Source organism: Ptiloglossa arizonensis, chromosome 5, assembly GCF_051014685.1.
Source record: "Ptiloglossa arizonensis isolate GNS036 chromosome 5, iyPtiAriz1_principal, whole genome shotgun sequence".
NCBI classification, from domain to species: Eukaryota; Metazoa; Arthropoda; class Insecta; order Hymenoptera; family Colletidae; genus Ptiloglossa; species Ptiloglossa arizonensis.
This window is the reverse complement of record NC_135052.1, coordinates 26675588-26694015: the sequence shown is the minus strand read 5'-3', so window position 1 is coordinate 26694015 and position 18428 is coordinate 26675588. Positions and strand designations below refer to the sequence as shown.

Below are 18428 nucleotides of genomic sequence, written 5' to 3'. Positions count from 1 at the left end.
GTAAATGTATGCACTCTCCTTACTGAATATATACAATTAATTAAACTCTGATGGTAACATCGATTCTATAAAAAATGTCAATTGTACGTCTCGGTAATATCAATGACTAATTTTTCTATATCTGTTTGACACCGCACGAGCGTACTTGATAATCCATAGTACGATATTAACGCTTGTATCGTTGAATCGGTCCCATCGCTAGGCCAGCGCGGCATTTCTCTTACTTGGTCTTGTCGTGAATTCATCCGTCGGTAAACGATCCGCCGGTTCAGTGGGTGCGTTTCGGTATATAGATTATCTGTCGACTCCTGAAGTGCGAAATGTTTCGCCTGTGTATGTGCGCGATCGTGATTAGTAGCACGAGGAAGATTCCCGTACCCTTCAGAAACAGCATCTTTCGCGTGTCATGCTCTGGCGACGCTGACCACGAAAGAAATTCTACCACGTCCTTTGCCATTTGCGACTTAGTCGCCGGGACACCGTCGTCGTATTCCACTAGGCCGTCAAAAAACATCTGCGAAAGTGGGAAAGAAAAGAATATGTATACACTACGGATATATATGTACATACAGTATTTCTGCGCGAAAAGCACAGGGGTTCGGGATCGGCGCGCGCTATGTAATGTAGGAGGGATACGATGATTCCCGAGCGGCCGTTTCTCGCTTCTATCTTACCGAAGGGGAGTGCGAGCGAAAGGGACAGAAAGCGAGCGAAGAACCGTACGAGGCGGACGAAGAATTCCACGCGAAGCACGAAGGCGTCCGAAAGATGGAGCAGGAGAGAAAGTGTGTGTGTGTGGGGCGGGGGGGGTCGAGTCTTCGCTTGTCTCGTACAGTTCCCTTGACTCGCTTTCTTGCTTCCGCCTTCGTAGGACAGAGAGTGAATCGGTAGCATGCGTGTAGGCCAACTCTTTGCGAAGAAATACTGTAGCGCAAGTTGGGAGTAGCGTATTTTAAGACAGGTCTTGTTTTCTGTTGAGGGATTTATGTAAATGGATTGTAATACTTGACAAATAAGCACGAAATTTAATTATACAACATAAAAGTTGGAAAAGAGATCTAGGTCAACAAGGATTCGAACTCGAGACCTCCAACCCCCCGTCCCCTCCCCGCCCACGAAGCAGATACTCTACTTACTCGACACGCTTGTACGAAAGAAGTATTAAAGTTAAAGTTGTTTATAAACAATGACCCTTGGAATGAAATATTTCGCAGAATATTATCGTTCTCCAAATTTATGATATTTTTTCAGTGTTTTGTGTGTTCTCAACCCATCGCCAAAGTTGGTTCCAAGTGTTACAATTTACACTGTATATAGTTGAGAGGGAAAGGAGACTCTCGATTCTCAAGTTTGCAACGTACTTCCGCCATAGTGGTGATACCGCCGGGAAAATACGTGTTGAAGTATTGTCCGTCGGCCAAATGTATACCCGCTGGTGGGTCGATCCATCCAGTTAACAAGGAGAACATGTAATCGGTGCCACGCTTTCGCGAGTGGATAATCTGCGACAGATCCGGTGGATACGCGCCAAAGTTGGCCGCTCTGGCCGCTTCCTCGTTCGGAAACGGCGGTGGGACTCTGTCGTTCAATTTCGCGGGCCTCTTGTAGTAGTCGCCTTGTTCGTTGGGACCGTCGTCGACCTGTTCGAAATCAGGGCGACAGGACGTACGGTTATAGGTCGAACTCGCACAATCATTCAAAATCTGATCTCATCAAAGATGATTTTTTACTAAGGCTGGTACTACTCAAATATTTTCTAAGTATTCGAAAGCTACGGTCAAACCTTACATATTTGAGTGTTTATTCGAATATTACTATTTTTAATATTATTATTCGAATATTGCTATTTTTAGTATTATTATTCGAATATTGATATTTTCAATATTATTATTCAAATATTACTATTTTTAATATTATTATTCAAATATTACTATTTTTAATATTATTATTCGAATATTACTATTTTTAATATTATTATTCGAATATTGCTATTTTCAATATTATTATTCAAATATTACTATTTTTAATATTATTATTCCAATATTATTATTTTTAATATTACCGTTCGAATATTATTATTTTGATCATTATTATTCGAATATTATTATCGAAGGCGACTTTGATCCGATCATATATCATAGAGAAGGGGAAATACTCGAAACACGCCTCAACCACGTTTTCTGCTACACGACTTGCTTTGTTTACAGGATATACTCGAAATTTCCACATTCTACCCGTAAACACTGTTGTAGCCTGTTGCGAAACGATACATTGACCGCGAGGGCAATCGTTTGTTTTGATACACTTGTACATGAGTCAGTAATTCGCCTCTTCGTGTTCTCCAACGTTGTAGGTGCTGCTCGATAAACAAGAATTTTTAAGTACCGCCGTTAAAAAAAAATAGTCTAGTGCTAATCTCGTTGACGAATTTATTAGAGGGCCACGTTTAATTCCTCGTGATTAATGTATAATGAGACCGAGCATCGTCGTGTTAGATAACAATAATAAACTATAACTACGTTTATGAAGCGAATGTGGTAATTTTGAACATATCTGGCACAAATAAATTCAGACAATTAACAGAGAATTTTTTTCTTGGATATTTTGACAATTCTTTTTGCTTTTGCATAATTTTTGATTATTTCAAGGTTATATCGAATCACCGAGTTAAATTAGTCTTTTCCTATTTCATCCAAAACGAAAATATAATGTTTCATTTGAGAAACAAAAAGTAACTCTGATACGATTTTGAACAATTAAAGAGAAATTTTTTTCTTTCTTGTTATTAAATTCGACGTGAAAAAATGACGAGGAATATCTCGTTAAATTTTTCTAGCATTTTCCACTGTAGAGAATTTATTTCAAACGACGTATATTTATGGTGAGATCGTGAAATACGCTAATACCAAGTTGCACGAAATAATTTTACCTCGGATGGATGGAAAGGAATTAATTTCAGATAAAAGCAATGAGCACGCGCAGGGGATCAAATTTCATAGAGTTATTAAAATTAAAATTGATACGTATTATTATATCCTTCTGAGATTATTATTAACAAATTAATTATATTTTTCAAATAAAAGTGAGTCCAAGCACGACCTGATTTGTACTATTTTTAACTGTATATTATACAAGTGGTGCTCAAGCTTGAAAGATATAGGGTGTATTTTGTGCTTGTGTTTGTAATATCGGTTATAAGAGTTTCAATTAGTAGTTGGCCAAAAATTATGAAATTTATATGATAGTACCTGTATCTTTCAAGGTTGACCACTACTGGTATAAGGTACAGTTCAAATCAGTACAAATGAGGTCTTATTTTGATCAGAAAAGCCTTAGCAATGTTTGGGTAACACTCTCATGAATATATGTATAATGAAAAGCATAAAATAGTGTTATTTTTATTATTTTGGAATACTGGTAATTCAATACCCACCATGGAACAGAAAGGGAATTTTCTCAGAATTTTGAAAAAATTTTACATTTTTTATTGAACACGATAAAACATCGCGATATAAAATCTAAATTATCTCATTTTTATTTAAACTTGTCCGTAAAGTGCCATTGGTATGTGAAATTATGAGAATAAAACAAAGATGTTAAATTTGTGATATCGATATAACGAATGAATACATTGTTGTGGTACCATTCATTAGCCTTCTAATATGAATTGAAACTAAAAATAAAATAAAATACATCTACGTTTTCAATATACTTATATACGCATTGATGCAAGGCAAGTCGTTTCATTGACATTTCGTTCCCAACCGTTTTAATAATGCAACCACTAACTCTCTGTAAACAGAGGCAACTAAGTTGCCAAATGCCACTATTTATCATATTTCTAAGCGTTAGCGACGTCAAATAGAATCATCAAGAAGAGTTTATGCGAAAATACGAGGCTCGAAATTTACGATCCCGTATGGTATCGTTGGGTCAGCGATGGTTAAATGTTTAAAAAACGAAATAAAAGAAAAAAAAAAACCATTGCGTTTCTTAGATGCAAAGGAAGTATGGTTAAATCGCATAACCTCGAACTCGGCAGCGATAGCTTTGACCTCCTCCCTGGAGTGCGTCACTTCGACCAGATCGAGGAAGCACACGTATTTCAGACTGTGACACGTGTAGCAAACGGTTCTGTAGACTTGCCATCCTCTTCTCAGTGCCGCGTGATCGAAGGACTTCAACGTACGGTTGAACTCCCAGGGGTACCTTGGCAACGCGATCGTGCTGGCGTACGCCTTCACTGATCTGTCCAGGAAGTAAAGAATCGCGCCACAGCCGCCGACGATTCCCGTGACGAACCCGAGACACGCCTTTCCAGCTTTTCCGCGAATCGACTTCGACCGCGACTCCCCTCGCTCGAGCTTCGTGACGTCGGACGAGTCGAACAGATTCGTTCGACGAAATTTACAGTGCACCGTCACGATATCGGGCGATTCGAACGAATTCGCTCGACGAAATTTACGATACGTCGTTGACAGAGCACGAATTCCTTTCGCGACGACTGTCGCCATTGCTGTTTCATCGGATTGTATTTCGATAACGAACAGTCGACGAGCAAATGTGCCTAGGCTCGCTTCGTTTAACCCGTTTACCCTCGGCGATAGGACCGATATATGTTACGGTATATATTCGCGGGGAACAGGAGTCTCAGGCATGCGCGTATTGTATAACACAGAGCCACGACTCCCAAGCGGCTGTTGTTTTTTTTTCTTTTTGCTTCTTTCTCTGTGAAAGAGAGAATGAGACGGAACGAGATCCAGTTAGAGGGAGTGAAAGGGAACAGGGAACGAGACGGACGAAACGTTGCACGGAAAGAACGGGAGTATCAGGAGCGTCCGAAAGAGGGAAAGGGACAGATACTTCGTTCGTCTCGGTCATTCTCATTTCATCTCGTTTTTGCTGGAGTGAATCAGAAACGGTGCGGAGATCGTTCAGCTCTTCCAACGAATAAAAACTGTATCCGTTGACAGTTAAAAGTTTGCTAAATTACATTTCTGCTTATCAGTATATTTTCGCTGAGCTATTCTCGTGCACTATTACGTATTATAAACTACGCAGTGCAATGTTTTCTAAACATAAATTCACTGCTAATATCAACCAATGTAAGATTAACTTTGTCATTGGTAAAGGTTCATTCCGTAACTCAGTGGTTGAAAATCATGGCATTTACGAATAGCGCGAAAACAGATATGCTCGTTGTGTTCATTAAATGTAATCGAAGCTACCAATGTGTAGATACTTCTATAAATTAAAATTTATTTTTCGCGAATACGGATCGTTTCAAAAACTAAAAAAAGGATATGTCGTCTCTAACCGTTTTGAAGATACAACTTGTCTCAATTGTGTGGAACCACTTGTAAATTAGTAAAAGTAAAGAACTTGTTTTTTTTAATAAATCTTAAAACGTTAAATAATATACTCTTCTTTGGTATAAACAACCAAGTTTTTTTAATTTGTACATCGTAAATGTTTTAATTAATACATTTATGAGAATATTGGTTTATTTAAATAATTTTTCTTTTTTCAATTAAATTAGTATTACAGCGATATTCTTGCTAGTTTTTGTTAATTTTACGTTTTGAATCTTCTCATTTCACATAAAAAAGTTCAATTGCTTGCAATCAATATCCAAGCACGACATATAGTTCCGCATTAAAAACTCGACAATAACATCTTGTTTATTTTCTATTTGTGGATTTAGTGGTACTGTCATTGGAGTCGTCAATCAAGCGACCATTATTCATTCGTGGTAAAAATGTTACTTTATGTAAAATAGACAGGCTCGCGAACATTAATAGAAATAAGTCGTCATTGATTAGTGAGGTGTATATACTTGTTGATATTCCTTGTAGTATCGATATAATTTAAATGATAATATATCGCAACAATGTAGTTAAATAGTTTACATTAGAGTTGTTTATTATTCAAATAATTTTTTACCTAAATAATTGTTCGAGTATTTTTAATTATTTTTATGAATCGATACACGCGTAAGAAATTCAAACGTTAATGCTTCGACGGTATGAAAACACGTCAGTCCCATGTCCCATCGCTACTTTCCTCTGCCACCTCTTCGCATGAGTCGACGGTTCGCTCGTGCTACATAAACATAAATATGGATCGCGAAAGTATTCAAACGCTTTCCAACTGAAAGTTGTTCAATGCTGAAAAATAATGATATTACTTTTAATACGATTTTATACAGTGACTTGAAATATTGAAATTAATGATACATATTTTTGATAACAGGCTTAAGCTGATAGTTTACTAAACGCATATTTCGTATTAAACTCGTTGCGAATTTTAATTGAGAATTGCGACGACAGAGGACGCGGTGTAGCTAATTAAGGTATGTGTCTATCAAGGAAATATTTTTTTATGTGTTCCAACTCCATCGGGACTTTTTTTCAATATATAATTTTGTTCAAACTTGTTACTGCCAAACGAGTGTTTCGTTATTTAAATACAAGTTCAAAAATTAATTTTTTAACTGCAGCACATTTTATTAATAACTCGGGTTAAATCGATCAGTAATTTATCGAATCTGATCTTTAAATAAATTCACACAATTTCTTTAAGGATAACATATCTTGCTTCGTGATCGGAAATTGCCAGATTGTTTAATTTATTTCCTAATATTAGATGCGATATTCGGTGCAATGATTATCAATTTGGTTATACAAGAAACGTCTATGTTTATTTTTCGAATTCATTTGCGTAACATTTATAAGGTACACTTTCAACAATTTATAACTGAAAATACATCGGGTGTAATATTTATATCCCAAAAGTTCTACCGATATCTTCAAAGCTATTAAAAATGTAAATAAATTTTTTAAACAAGTTCTTTATGATTTTTGAAGAAAAATGTACACATAAAAAAAATTTAATAAATAAGATAAAAATCAATTTCACCACCATTATTTTCAACAATTTTTATAAAAGCGAAAAAGTAACTTTTTCTTTTGTATCGTGTTTCAATGTATAGTCATAAATTTCTTAACACTCTTTATAAATATATATTATTCTAGATGGTTCCATACTAAAAAAGACCAAAATTTAATCGTCGAAAATTAAATGTTGCTTGAAAAATATTTCAATTTCATCTAAATAGACATTTACAGCTGTTTGAAAAAATATGAATATGTTTCTAATACTTCTGCGTACATGCATATGTTTGGATGCCGAGTTTACGCGTAATTCGTATCGCGAGACTAATTTCGAGTCGCACAGGCTCGGTCAAACAAACCTGGCCGCGCTTGTACAGATGCACAGTCGCCGCGCATTACGCGCACCTCTTCTCGCGCATCGCGCTTAGAAAGGGACCCCTACTCTACCAGCGGTGACCATGCATCTGTATAGCGCGGTCAGGTATATTTCCTTCGAGTGCACGAGTCTCGTGAGCTTCCAACTATCGGAGATGTTCGGGTCGAGTCGGCGTTTGACGCTCAGCGCGGAAACCGATTCGACCGGAATCGCGTAACATCGGGGGAATATCGCGGGCAATTTCCTGGGTTCGTTTTCTTTCGGTTACGGTCAACCGAAAGTACCAGATATCCCTCTCCGTGGCGACGTTTAAAGCGTTCGTATTCTTGTTCGTCCAGAACGTCGTTCAGCGATCGTTTGCCGATCGGTATTCCCGTCATCTCGGGAACGTTGGAAACGCGCACCCGGCTTGTTCTTTTGCGAACGTAGATGTTCGATTGGTTTACGTAACACACACGACCAGTGTTACACAACGTTTTACAATAAAGGCGTCGAGTGTATTTCCGCGACGTTATAAATAAACTACTTGGTTATGCTTGGTATTATGCATGCGCACATATTGGCGAGCTTACGTCGAATCAGACTCGCTTTTTCCTTCTTCTTTTTACGCTAGCACCTGCAGCGCAACGATCGAGCGCGCTTGGGCGAGTGAGCGCGCCCGCGCGCGTGCGCAGACGCACACGCACGTACACGCATTCGACGACGCACGAACGGTCGGTATTGGAAAAAAAAAGGTCCCCCTTACGAGTGTATTCTGTTTCTTCGAACGATCTTGGCGAATTTGCTGCGGATTACGTTCAGAGGGGTACGCGTGTATTAACGTCAAGGACTCCGCGATAGCGAAGGAACAACGATATCGTTACGGGCGATAATCGTCGTGACCACCGGACTCGTCTAATAATAGGTACCAACGTATCGATCCGCCACCGCGAAAGACACTGCTCTCGTCGAACTAAACCGCGTTAGCGACAGATTGGTTTGTCGACGGCGAAACGAAACGACGCGGTGGTCGTTATCAACCGGCGCAATGAACGATGCTATTTATATCGCAATTCCACAAGCGTCGAAACGATACGCGTCGCAGGGATTAACGTGACGTTACACGACGCGCTTTGTTCTTTTATTCTACCTTGTTAAACCAATAGACAATTGCAACGATACACGAAATACGGACACGGTGATTTCCGTTTTTGAGCGACGAAATTGGAACCGGGTGCTTGAAAAGGAGGTAGGTAGCGATTTTTATCTCAAACCGTGATCAAGTCTCGCGTGAATGGGATACACTGAGAGCGAGCGAGACGGTAACAGCGAGTGAGTCTCGCATTACGTGCGCTCGATGGTCGACGCATCCTAGCAACGGAGTATTAAAACTAATGTAAAATAAATCTTTTTATGTTTTTTCATTCTATTATTAATATTGGTATTATACATTGTTGTTGCGGATTCTTAAATGTACATATAAAATACCCCAATTTATATTTTCATGAAAATGTTACGAATGAATTTACAAGATTTTTTCGGTTAAATTGAGTCCAAATGCGTCTTGGTTCGAATTATTTTTAATCGTACAATTTCTGTGAAACATTCAACATCGTGTAACTAATAATAGTTCGAATACGGCCATGTTTGGACTTATTTTCATCGGAAACGTCTCACCAATCTATTGATAACACTCTCATGAAGATGTACCGAAAAGTGTACAAATTTTATTTTGCATTGGAAAATGGTCATCCGTGTAATATATAATTAGTGGCGCGGATGATTCCGTTGTTTGAACTTGAAATTATTTTATAATTGGACACTTTAGAACGGAAATGTACCACATACGATATTTTAAACGATAAAAGTGCCCAGGTTAGTTTTCATCCATTATAGAATACTAAGAATTAAATTTTTTTTATTATATCTACACGAAAGTATTGTTAACGGATCGATGAGTCTCTATCTATGAAAATGAGTACAAACACGACCACTTTCGGTTGATTTTTAACTACACAAAAAATGAAACATTCAAAATTTTGAAAATCTGTACAATTCCGAACAAGGTCGTGTTTGGACTCATTTTAATCGGGAAAACCTCGCGAATGTATTTATAATATTTTCATAAAGAAATAATGAGAAATACAAGGATTTTTATTTCACTGTTGTCTTGTCTCGCCCGCTTTCGAGTAAATCAGCGGTTCCAAACGTGTCACTTACAATCGGAAATTACCGTATACGTTTCTTTACGGTATGAGATTCCCGTTGAGTTTTAGGTTATATTTTCGAAAATTTCGGAAACCAAAACGGGACGATTCGTCGTTCAGTTTTGCGTTTCCGTGTCGTGGGGAAAACGCGCGCTCGATTACGCGTACACTTAGGCCGCGCCCCACGCTTGCCTCCCCGACCCCAATCCTCGTCAACCCCCGCACGATTCTTCGGTGTTCCCATAGCAGCATTGACCGATTCTATTTACGTAACGTTCTTGTTTTCCTGCCTTGTCCGTCCTCGACGATCTTCGGGCAACTCTCCGGGCAACGTCACTGCCACAGCCACAGACACTAGCAATACATTCACAGTCACGAACACTACATGGTCCGACACGTACACAAACACGTGCGTGCTCGCGCGAGCACACGCACGCGCGCACAACGGGACTGACTCCGTGACTCTGAAACCAACAGAGATAAAAAATAAACAAATGATATTTGACCTTGAACTATGCTCTTGTAGCGCGACAAGCTATTATACATTCTGTTCACTTTGCTCACTTACGGTAAACGAAAACTTTAGTAGTCTGTACAAAACTATTTAGATCTTTACGACGAAAAATTATTGTATTAATATCGGCAAGCTGTTGAAATTATTTTCGGTATAAGAAAAAGGTTTACAAAAAAAAAATGCTGTCTAAAAGTATTTTGTTAACGTAATCAAAAACGCGTCGGTAAACATGATTTTCTCGATGGTATACAATTTTGTTTAACTTATCATTCTCGTGTATTTGTATTTTATTTTTATACTTAGTCCCACACGTTTCCGGTTTAATGTTATTATTGTATGCAAGGTTGTGTCGATGGTAACATATATAGTTGAAAATTCCTTCGAAATTATGAAAATAAATCGTAATTAAAATTAGTTCGAATAAGGGCCTGTTAACACTGATTTTGGTTAAAAAAAACTTGCAAATAGATTAGTATTACTCTTGTAAAGATATAAGTGTACAAATTTCAAGATTACTTTCATAATGAGAAGTATACATTTTAATTTGCATTAGTGTTAACACGTCGATACACGTTCGGCATCGCTTCGAAATTTCAACCACTTGCTTATCGTTGTTCTGTTCCACTCGTTCCCGATATCTACATCTCGTTCACAATGCCCCTCGAGCGGCCTGTTCGAATTCGACCAATTGCGAGAAAAAATTCTCCGTTGACCCTGGGTTAAAGAAAACTGGCAGTCTTCGAGCGGCGATCTTAAAACGAAGAATTATTGTAATACCTGTGACTGCATCGGACAGTGGCGCGCGTAAAACAGTCGCGCGAAGTTTATTTTCATCGGCTCCATTTATTTTTGCACGGTTTGCCGTCGTTCCCCAAGGATGCTAGAATGGTCTGGCGTACGCGCTCGATAACGCGAGGACGCGTTCCCGTGGTGTGGACCGACTGGTTACGCGGCGGTCACGAGTCGGTCACGGGGCGGGGGACAACAGCCACACACGAGCATTCGAAAGCGCGAGCAGTTCGGTGGTTGCAGGTTCGCTGCGACACCAGAAGAAAACGGTTCGCGTTACGTGAGGAACGCGGCGGCGAAAAGGTCGCTTTCACCGCGATGGAAACTGCGAGGAGGAACGCAAAAGACGACGATGATCCATATATTTGGGGTCTATTCACAGCCGGGCTTTGGAATCCTGCCAAATCTATTTTTCCGAGTGAAGGCGGGATCGCGTATTGTGCCCGTGCTAATTTCGTCGCGTCGTAACACACTCCGTTCCCGCGGTGTGGGTGTTGCCCGTCTCTCTCCTCCCTTCGCTCGTCGCGAGCCTTTCCGATCCTTTACGCGCAGCCAACGTTCTCGTTGTCGCTCAGTCTCGCCATCCACTCGTCGTCGTCTCTCCGCGAATCAACCCGATCGCATGTATATTTCCCCGTGAGTACTTGCATCCTTCCGTTCCGTTTCATTTTGCTTCGTTCGTTTCGTTTTGTTTCGTTTCGTTTCGTTCTCACGATCGCGATCATCAAATCGTAAACCACCGGGACCCAACACCGAAATCGTTTTCATCGGCTGGTCAGCGCGACGGGAAAGAACGGCGTCGATCGATCGCCGCGGCTATTTCTATTTTTATCGCGACGGCCCGTTGCTACGCGAACGGTGGTGTTCGCGCTTCGCCACTGGTTCAACTTTCGCGATCGCAAACTCGAGACGCGCGTCTCCTTCGTCCATCTTTCCTTTAACCTCAAATTCTTTTTCGCTTGCAACGCTCCCGCATCTATTGTTGTTCCCGCTACCGTGTTCGATTATCTCACTCCAGTAACGACGAACCCCTCTGCGAATCGTCTTTCCGTGCTATCCGAATTGTCGAAACGGGAAACGGTCGCGCAAACGGGAAATGACCATCTCCCATTTTTTCGAGGGAACATGGAGGTTGGGTGCGTACCATCGAGTTGCGTAGGAGGCGCCAAAGTCGTGCACGCGCAGACCTCGTGGAAGGTACACGGAGGTGTACGAAGCGGGAGGGGGTAGTAAACATAACCCAGATTCGCAAACGGTGCCATCCAGCCGAAGGGAGACGAAGAGAAGAGGCGGAACCAATAACCTAGCCTAATAGCGCGCCGTGAAAGTAGACGTTGCTTCGCGCAAAGGTCACCCTAGACAAGTCCACGGACCGAGTATCGGTTCTATTTATATCCTTCGCGTCTCTTGCCCCCCCCCCCCCCCACCTTCCACCTCACGCCTCGAGAGTCGAGACCCCCTTCTCTTCCGTTCTTTTTCCTTTTCCAGTTTCATATCCTTCTCTGTGTATCTATCTATCTATCTATCTATCTATCTATCTATCTATCTATCCACCCTTCTCTGTCATTACCGCCTACACACACGCACTAGATTTCACGTTCCGTATCATTGTTGATCACGTTTCTTCTCTCTGAAAAGTCATTTTTATCTTTGCTACCCCATTCGCGTCATACGCCGATGTTAATACATACAATTCCACTAATACCTGCCCATCCCACGCGTTGACATTTATTTCTATTCCATATCCATTACACTTATAAATTCCAGGCTTTGTTTTCCTACTTATTATCATTCGTTATTCGAGCCTACTCCACATTCAAAAATACCATCGAATACATTCATCCACCAACGCTTTTTATAATTCTTCCTAGATCTATTTATTTCATATTTTATTATGTTTCACATCCTTGAGTATAGGTTAAAGTGGCTATACATCGCTTTCACAATAATTTCAAAAATAACCTAACAAATGTATACATTTCCTTTATTCGCGTAATAAAAACGCTATAGTAATAATAATAATAATAATAATAATAATAATAATAATAATAATAATAATTCTTTTTCACTTTCGAATCTTAAATAATTAACTCAGACGAAAACGTCACGATACTTTTAGACGTATGAATTTGATACTATTTTGTATTCATAAATATATTAATTAAACTGTCAATGATGTTGAAACTTTAAAATATGCGAAGTACATAATGTATATACATTAAAATTGTTCTCAGTTCGCATTATATACTTAACAAATTAATAGATTTTGAAAATTCTGATCTTATCCCAATTAATTAAAAAAAAGTATTCCCGTTAAATTCAAATCGAAAATTTTTCGTAAAAGTGATTATCATGAAACATGTGGTTTAAATATGCAGTGAACAAGGTGTCACTTTTTTTATTTTTCTATTAGAGGATACAGGAAAAGAGATTCTACACGTCTTAAAACGTGTTATTTGTGTAAGAGAAATAATTAATGAATTATAATGCTTTCCTTCGTTACAGTTCGGAACGTAAAAAGTACGCGCTACTATATTTCCGCTGCGACCGATATCTCCCCATCGATTCATCGTTCAAGTGACCAGCGAGGCCTTCGCTACCGCTGTTAAACGGTGCCAAACGCCTTTCGTTCCATTCTTTCGGTCTCCGTGTCCTTTGTTTTCTTTCGATCCACTAAACTTTTTCGGTCGCACAAAAGTCGTTGAAAGGGATATCGTTCCACCCAGTGCAATTCTTTTTCTCGTTGTAGTCGCGACGTCGTTGTCGTTGGCGTCGGCGTCGCCGCCGCTTTCGTTTCCAATGAGTCAGGAGAGGCGCCGCTGCGCCCTGTCGCGGTGGCGCCAACGAGTTACACGAGTGCTACTCGTGACACGTTTTACGGCTCTTTGAATACACCGCGCTCGAAACCCACACGATTGTCCTTCCGCGTCCGAATTTTCTCGCCGTCTCGAACCGTGCTAATCCCCCAAGGCCTTGCGACCCGTCGAAAGAAAGCTTTCGTCGCTGCACGTTTTTTTTTCTTCGTCTCATCGGTTACCTCCTCTCGCTTCTATCGTTCGCGGTTCGGTCCTTTCGTCGAATTCGCTTTCCCCTTCGGTTGCCAGTCGCGGCGTCCTCCTCTAATGCCAGGAAAACATGGACGTCGGACGCGCAACGAATATTAATACGTGTTTTTGCACGTGTAGACGTTTATTTTTGCTCGTATTTTTAGCAGTCGGTATTTTCGAACGGGACCGCCACTATTTTTGTCCTAGCACGCCATACGGCGTATTACCGAGCGACCACCTACGAAGCGAATTCTCTCTCTCTCTCTCTCTCTCTCTCTCTCTCGTCCTCTCTCTCTCGTTCTACGAAGAGAGAGAAAGAGAGAGAGGGGGAGGGCGTGAACGCGCGGGCGAGCACATACACACGACACAAACACTTTTATCGCCGCCCCAGCTTGGCAGTTCTCGCTCATTCCAGTTCAGAAATTCGAGGGGGTATTGGGGTAACACGTTGGTAGGACATTGCGAGCCTCCGGACGTTCGGAACGCTCGTATCGATTCAGCTATTTCGAGAGGAAAGCAGTTCACGGCATAATTGCGCGAACACGTAATTAAACGGAGTTACGTGATCGACTGCGCAAATAAACGTTGTTTTTCAGGTTTGTCGCGTGACTACGGTGACAGAGTTCGTAGAAACGACATAGGTACGAGAGTCCGTCGATTACTAACGAATTTGTTCCTAGTGGCAGTCGACTTTCGTCGGAACGTGGAATCGGGCGGTCCGTAGCGATCGTGCTACGTCGAAGAAACAAACGGAATTGGAATGAATTACGGCGCGGTGAACGTGAATATGGATATTCACGTCGCCGTGTCGCTTTACTTTTGCTTCCGTATGTCCTCCATTATGGTAATCGTTGAACAGGGAGAAATGGTTCCGGAAAGTTTTTTTAGCGTTCGATGATTTCGAGTAGACGAAAATGGTGGTTTTTATATCCCCTCGGCGAGGAACAAATGCCGTTCCAGTTCGAGTCTACCCAAGTGCTATTTCGAAGGGGTGAAAGGGCCGTAGCTAGGTAAGCCGCTAAAAATAACGCCGGTACATCATATCGAGCGGTCGTCTATAAATAGTCGGAAGTGATGAGAGACCCTGGATGGATTAGAGTCACGAGCGGCGCTACCCAACGCGCGCCATCTTTTAGAAAAATCTCTACACCGACACACCTATCGCTCGTTTTTCAACACCCCCGTCACCCTTCGCCCTATTTTGACTGAGCGACCGAAGTAGCTGGTGTCTCGTCATTGGGAGTTTCCGTGTCTTCGAGATTTTCTCTGCAACCGAGTTTGCTTGTCATCGAGCCAGAAAGGACCTCTTTTCTTTCCACGCGTTTTCGTCTCGATAGGGTTGCAACCGTACTCTTTTAACCTCTCTGTACGAGGGTTAAGTTTGTAAATATTTTTATTTAACTGTTACAAACGCAGAGAATATTTTTAATCACGGAGTATATATTTACTTCGCATAATATATTACATAATATTGTTTTAGCGTTTGGTAGAGTGAAGAATGACTTTGTATATGCAAGGTTAAACCTATATGGTTAAACCTAATTTTTTCGTATTTTTTGTTCTCGAAGGTCGAATACTGTTTTTATGGTGTCAATACCATTTTTGGACGCAATCTACGTATTTTGTTCCAATGTATTTCGAATTTACACGTAATACTCCTAATCTGAGAATTCTTTCGAATCGTTTTTTTACTTTTTTTAACCATCTTTTTCTTCTTCTTTTTTCATCTTCTTCTGTATGATTATTTTTCTTCGTACACTTCTTTGGTATCTTTTTGTAATTCTTATATTAGAATCTTATATCATTGTACTCATTATAATTATATCAGCGTAATGTTATTTCTTTTTAGAACTCTGTGTATATTTTTCGACTTCAACTTTTGTTCATTGAAAACTCAAAAGTATTGCATTTCTTTTTTAATACCACATCCTTTTTGAAAATCAAACAACATTTTTGAAGTATTCTAAACAAAGATTTTTTATCGATTGATTATATCACATATTCTTTGGTAAAATAAAATGGAAATTCTCATAAATAAAATAATAAATCTCTCAGAAATAGAAGAGTATATACATGGATGATGATAAAATTAGATGCACTGGGTCTGTGAGACCCGACCCGTGCATAGAAAAATAAAGAGTATATTTATTTCTTTTATTCACAAATTTACAACCATTGTACTAAGAAAAGTTCGAAGTAAACCAGAATATTCATTCAATATAAATTTTATATTTGTGTTCGTATTGGTTTATTGAATCATCAATTTTTTTTATTATTGAACCAATTGATACATATTGTTTCGATTTTGTTTAAGTACACAATATTTCTTATGTAGAATGCTTCTTAAATTTTCCACCGATTTTATAATTAATATATGTGTATACACTTTTCTTTTTATTTCTTAGAGTAATGAACTGCAATTGGAAATTACTTATGTTTTTCAGTTTAAAAAAAATCAAATAGCCGCGAAAGAATATAAATACTCGTAAGGGTATTGTTAGATGAAAAGTGTTCCTTGAAGTTTAGACAACGTTGATCGAAGACGTGAGGGGTGAAGGGTGTGTTGTGGTTCAAACTTCAACGTAAATACACGGTTCAACTCTGACAAGGGAACTACGTTGATTCATCGAAGATTTTGTTGATATATGAAGAAGTGCATCTAGAAATACATATACCATGTTATAGTTCAGTATATGTTGAAATTTCAATATATTTTTTAATAGAAATATTAAATTATTCATACTTCTTTTATATTTATAAAGAGAGAGTTAATACATGTTAGATAAGATCTATAAAATTTAATCGCTGAAAATAAAATTTAAAAAAAATGTCTAGAGTCACGGAGATTTAAATTCTGGATCTTCTTCCGTTTATGAAGCAGGTGTTGTTGGCATTCACCCAACTCACTTACTTGTAAGATACTTAAATTTAAAGACTTTTATAAATGACACGATATTCGTTTCGGATATGGAACTTTAATGTAATGAAGTTTTTATAAAAATATAAATTCATGTTTTACTAGTGAATTCATCAATAAAATTGACCCAGTAAATCATGCCTTTGACACTACTAACAATAAAATTTGTATACTTATAAGATTCATTATCTCTGAATAAAAGATGTGGCAGAAATATTCGTTTTATATAATTGCTATTAAACGATTATTAATAAGATGTTAATATGCTATTAAAATACTAATTTATTTTCATAAAAACTATTTTATATCGAAGTTCTAAACCTTAGACGAATATCGTTAAATTTTTTGAAAGCATGATTGCTGATGCTCTACAAGATTGATTAAAAAAAATTTATATTTTATGAATCATCAAGTTGGTATAATTACGTTATTCTCATCGAATGAATCATCATTGGAACAAAAATTAAATACATTCTATATATTCCATCGAATATCATCTTTCGACTTCTAGATTCAATATAAATGTTTTCAATTTGATCATTTATTTGCCTGAAAAGAAAACTTCCTCGCTCTCTTATAGTACGACAGAAAAATTATAAAAAAGAAACGGCGTGAAAAACTTAATAAAAAGTAATTTTTTTAAATATAATACTTTTATCCCTATTGCAAAAGATAATCGAGACTCTACTATATCATTAAAATCTCCGTCGGAAAAGCGGTAGGATCCCCTTACGAGAGAAAACAGTCCAGAGGAATGGGTCACAGAAGACCCGATATCCCTCATCGGAGGGTTAACCTATACCCGCCCGTTGGAGACTTCACAGGTCCGTGCGACGTTCCCGCGTAACTCGAACAGTTTGGCTATCGTTCGGTCGATCGATACGCCAGGGGTTCGGGGTAGCGAGAAACAGAGCAGGGGAATGAGGGCCAAGGAGGGGTGACCTTGTCTCCTATTTTTGGAAGGTGGCTTTCCCGTGACCCGCGAGGTCGGAGGCTTTCCGTCAAAGGGAAGGGAATGGAAGAAACTCGAACGAGGAAGTGGGGTGATGGCGATGGAGAAGAAAGAGTATCGATCGAATCAAAACGGTCATTTGGAAAAGTTTGGCTGTCGCCGTTGCAATTTCGCGTCGTACAGGTCAGCCAGAAACCACCTGCTCGAAGACGTTTCCGTCGGCTGGTTGCTCGCCCCCCCCCCCCCCCACTGGTTTCAATGAAAGTAACACTGCCCACGGTTAAAGAAGCAAGGTGAAAATATTAAGAAAAATTGATCAAACTTTCTACTCGTAAGTTTGGGTTATCCTTTTCATCGATTTTATTCGATTTTCTTCTGCGTTATTATTGCACAAGAAGAAATCGATCAAGTTTTACGCAGACTTACTCGTTTCTGACGACGAATTATTTCGCTTAACGCGAAGCAGAAGCGCAACCGCGCTGCTTGGCATTCAAACGTTTAAGGTTATAATGCCATGGAAATCGAGGCGATATAATCGAGGTTCTATACCATATTTGCGTGTAGTGAACGGATCGTAGTCAGCGAATGGATACGATGTAACCAAAAAACTTACACGTTACGTAATAACCGCAAAACGTTCACCGGACAAACGAATCAAGAAACAATTTCCAAGATTCTTGCCGCGGAGGGAAACGAGGCGAATTGTTTTCTCGAGTTTTCCAAGGGTCGGTCGTTCTAAGCGAGCGAGCGTTCG

At 39.4% G+C, this 18428-nt stretch overlaps 3 protein-coding genes across 15 annotated transcripts in view; 1 reads left to right on the top strand and 2 right to left on the bottom strand.

The window, feature by feature from the left end:
- Hdac4 (histone deacetylase 4) overlaps positions 1-18428 on the top strand; it is a 68458-nt gene that overhangs the window by 5481 nt on the left and 44549 nt on the right. The window contains exon 1 of one of the 10 annotated variants that reach the window (XM_076313185.1): positions 11243-11394. The exons of the other annotated variants lie outside the window; for them this stretch is intronic. The gene's annotated coding sequence lies outside the window, so the exon portion shown is untranslated. Of the gene's footprint in view, positions 1-11242; positions 11395-18428 lie in introns of those variants that run through there. 10 annotated transcript variants of the gene reach the window in all.
- LOC143147685 (uncharacterized) lies at positions 105-4601 on the bottom strand. Its single transcript, XM_076313192.1, has 3 exons — positions 4029-4601; positions 1362-1640; positions 105-514 (listed from the first exon to the last, which is right to left on the bottom strand). Exons 1-3 carry the CDS (start codon positions 4512-4514, stop codon positions 269-271), a joined length of 1011 nt encoding a protein of 336 aa, XP_076169307.1. The 5' UTR covers positions 4515-4601; the 3' UTR covers positions 105-268.
- LOC143147690 (uncharacterized) lies at positions 6985-11846 on the bottom strand. 4 transcript variants are annotated; one of them, XM_076313205.1, is made up of 3 exons: positions 10747-11846; positions 10486-10683; positions 6985-9919 (listed from the first exon to the last, which is right to left on the bottom strand). In XM_076313205.1, the coding sequence occupies exons 2-3, from the start codon at positions 10489-10491 to the stop codon at positions 9668-9670; spliced, it is 258 nt and encodes an 85-aa protein (XP_076169320.1). In that variant the 5' UTR covers positions 10492-10683; positions 10747-11846; the 3' UTR covers positions 6985-9667. The 4 variants fall into 4 exon arrangements, with proteins under 4 accessions (XP_076169320.1, XP_076169319.1, XP_076169321.1 ...); XM_076313204.1 differs by having other exon boundaries at positions 10486-11846; XM_076313206.1 differs by having other exon boundaries at positions 10506-11846.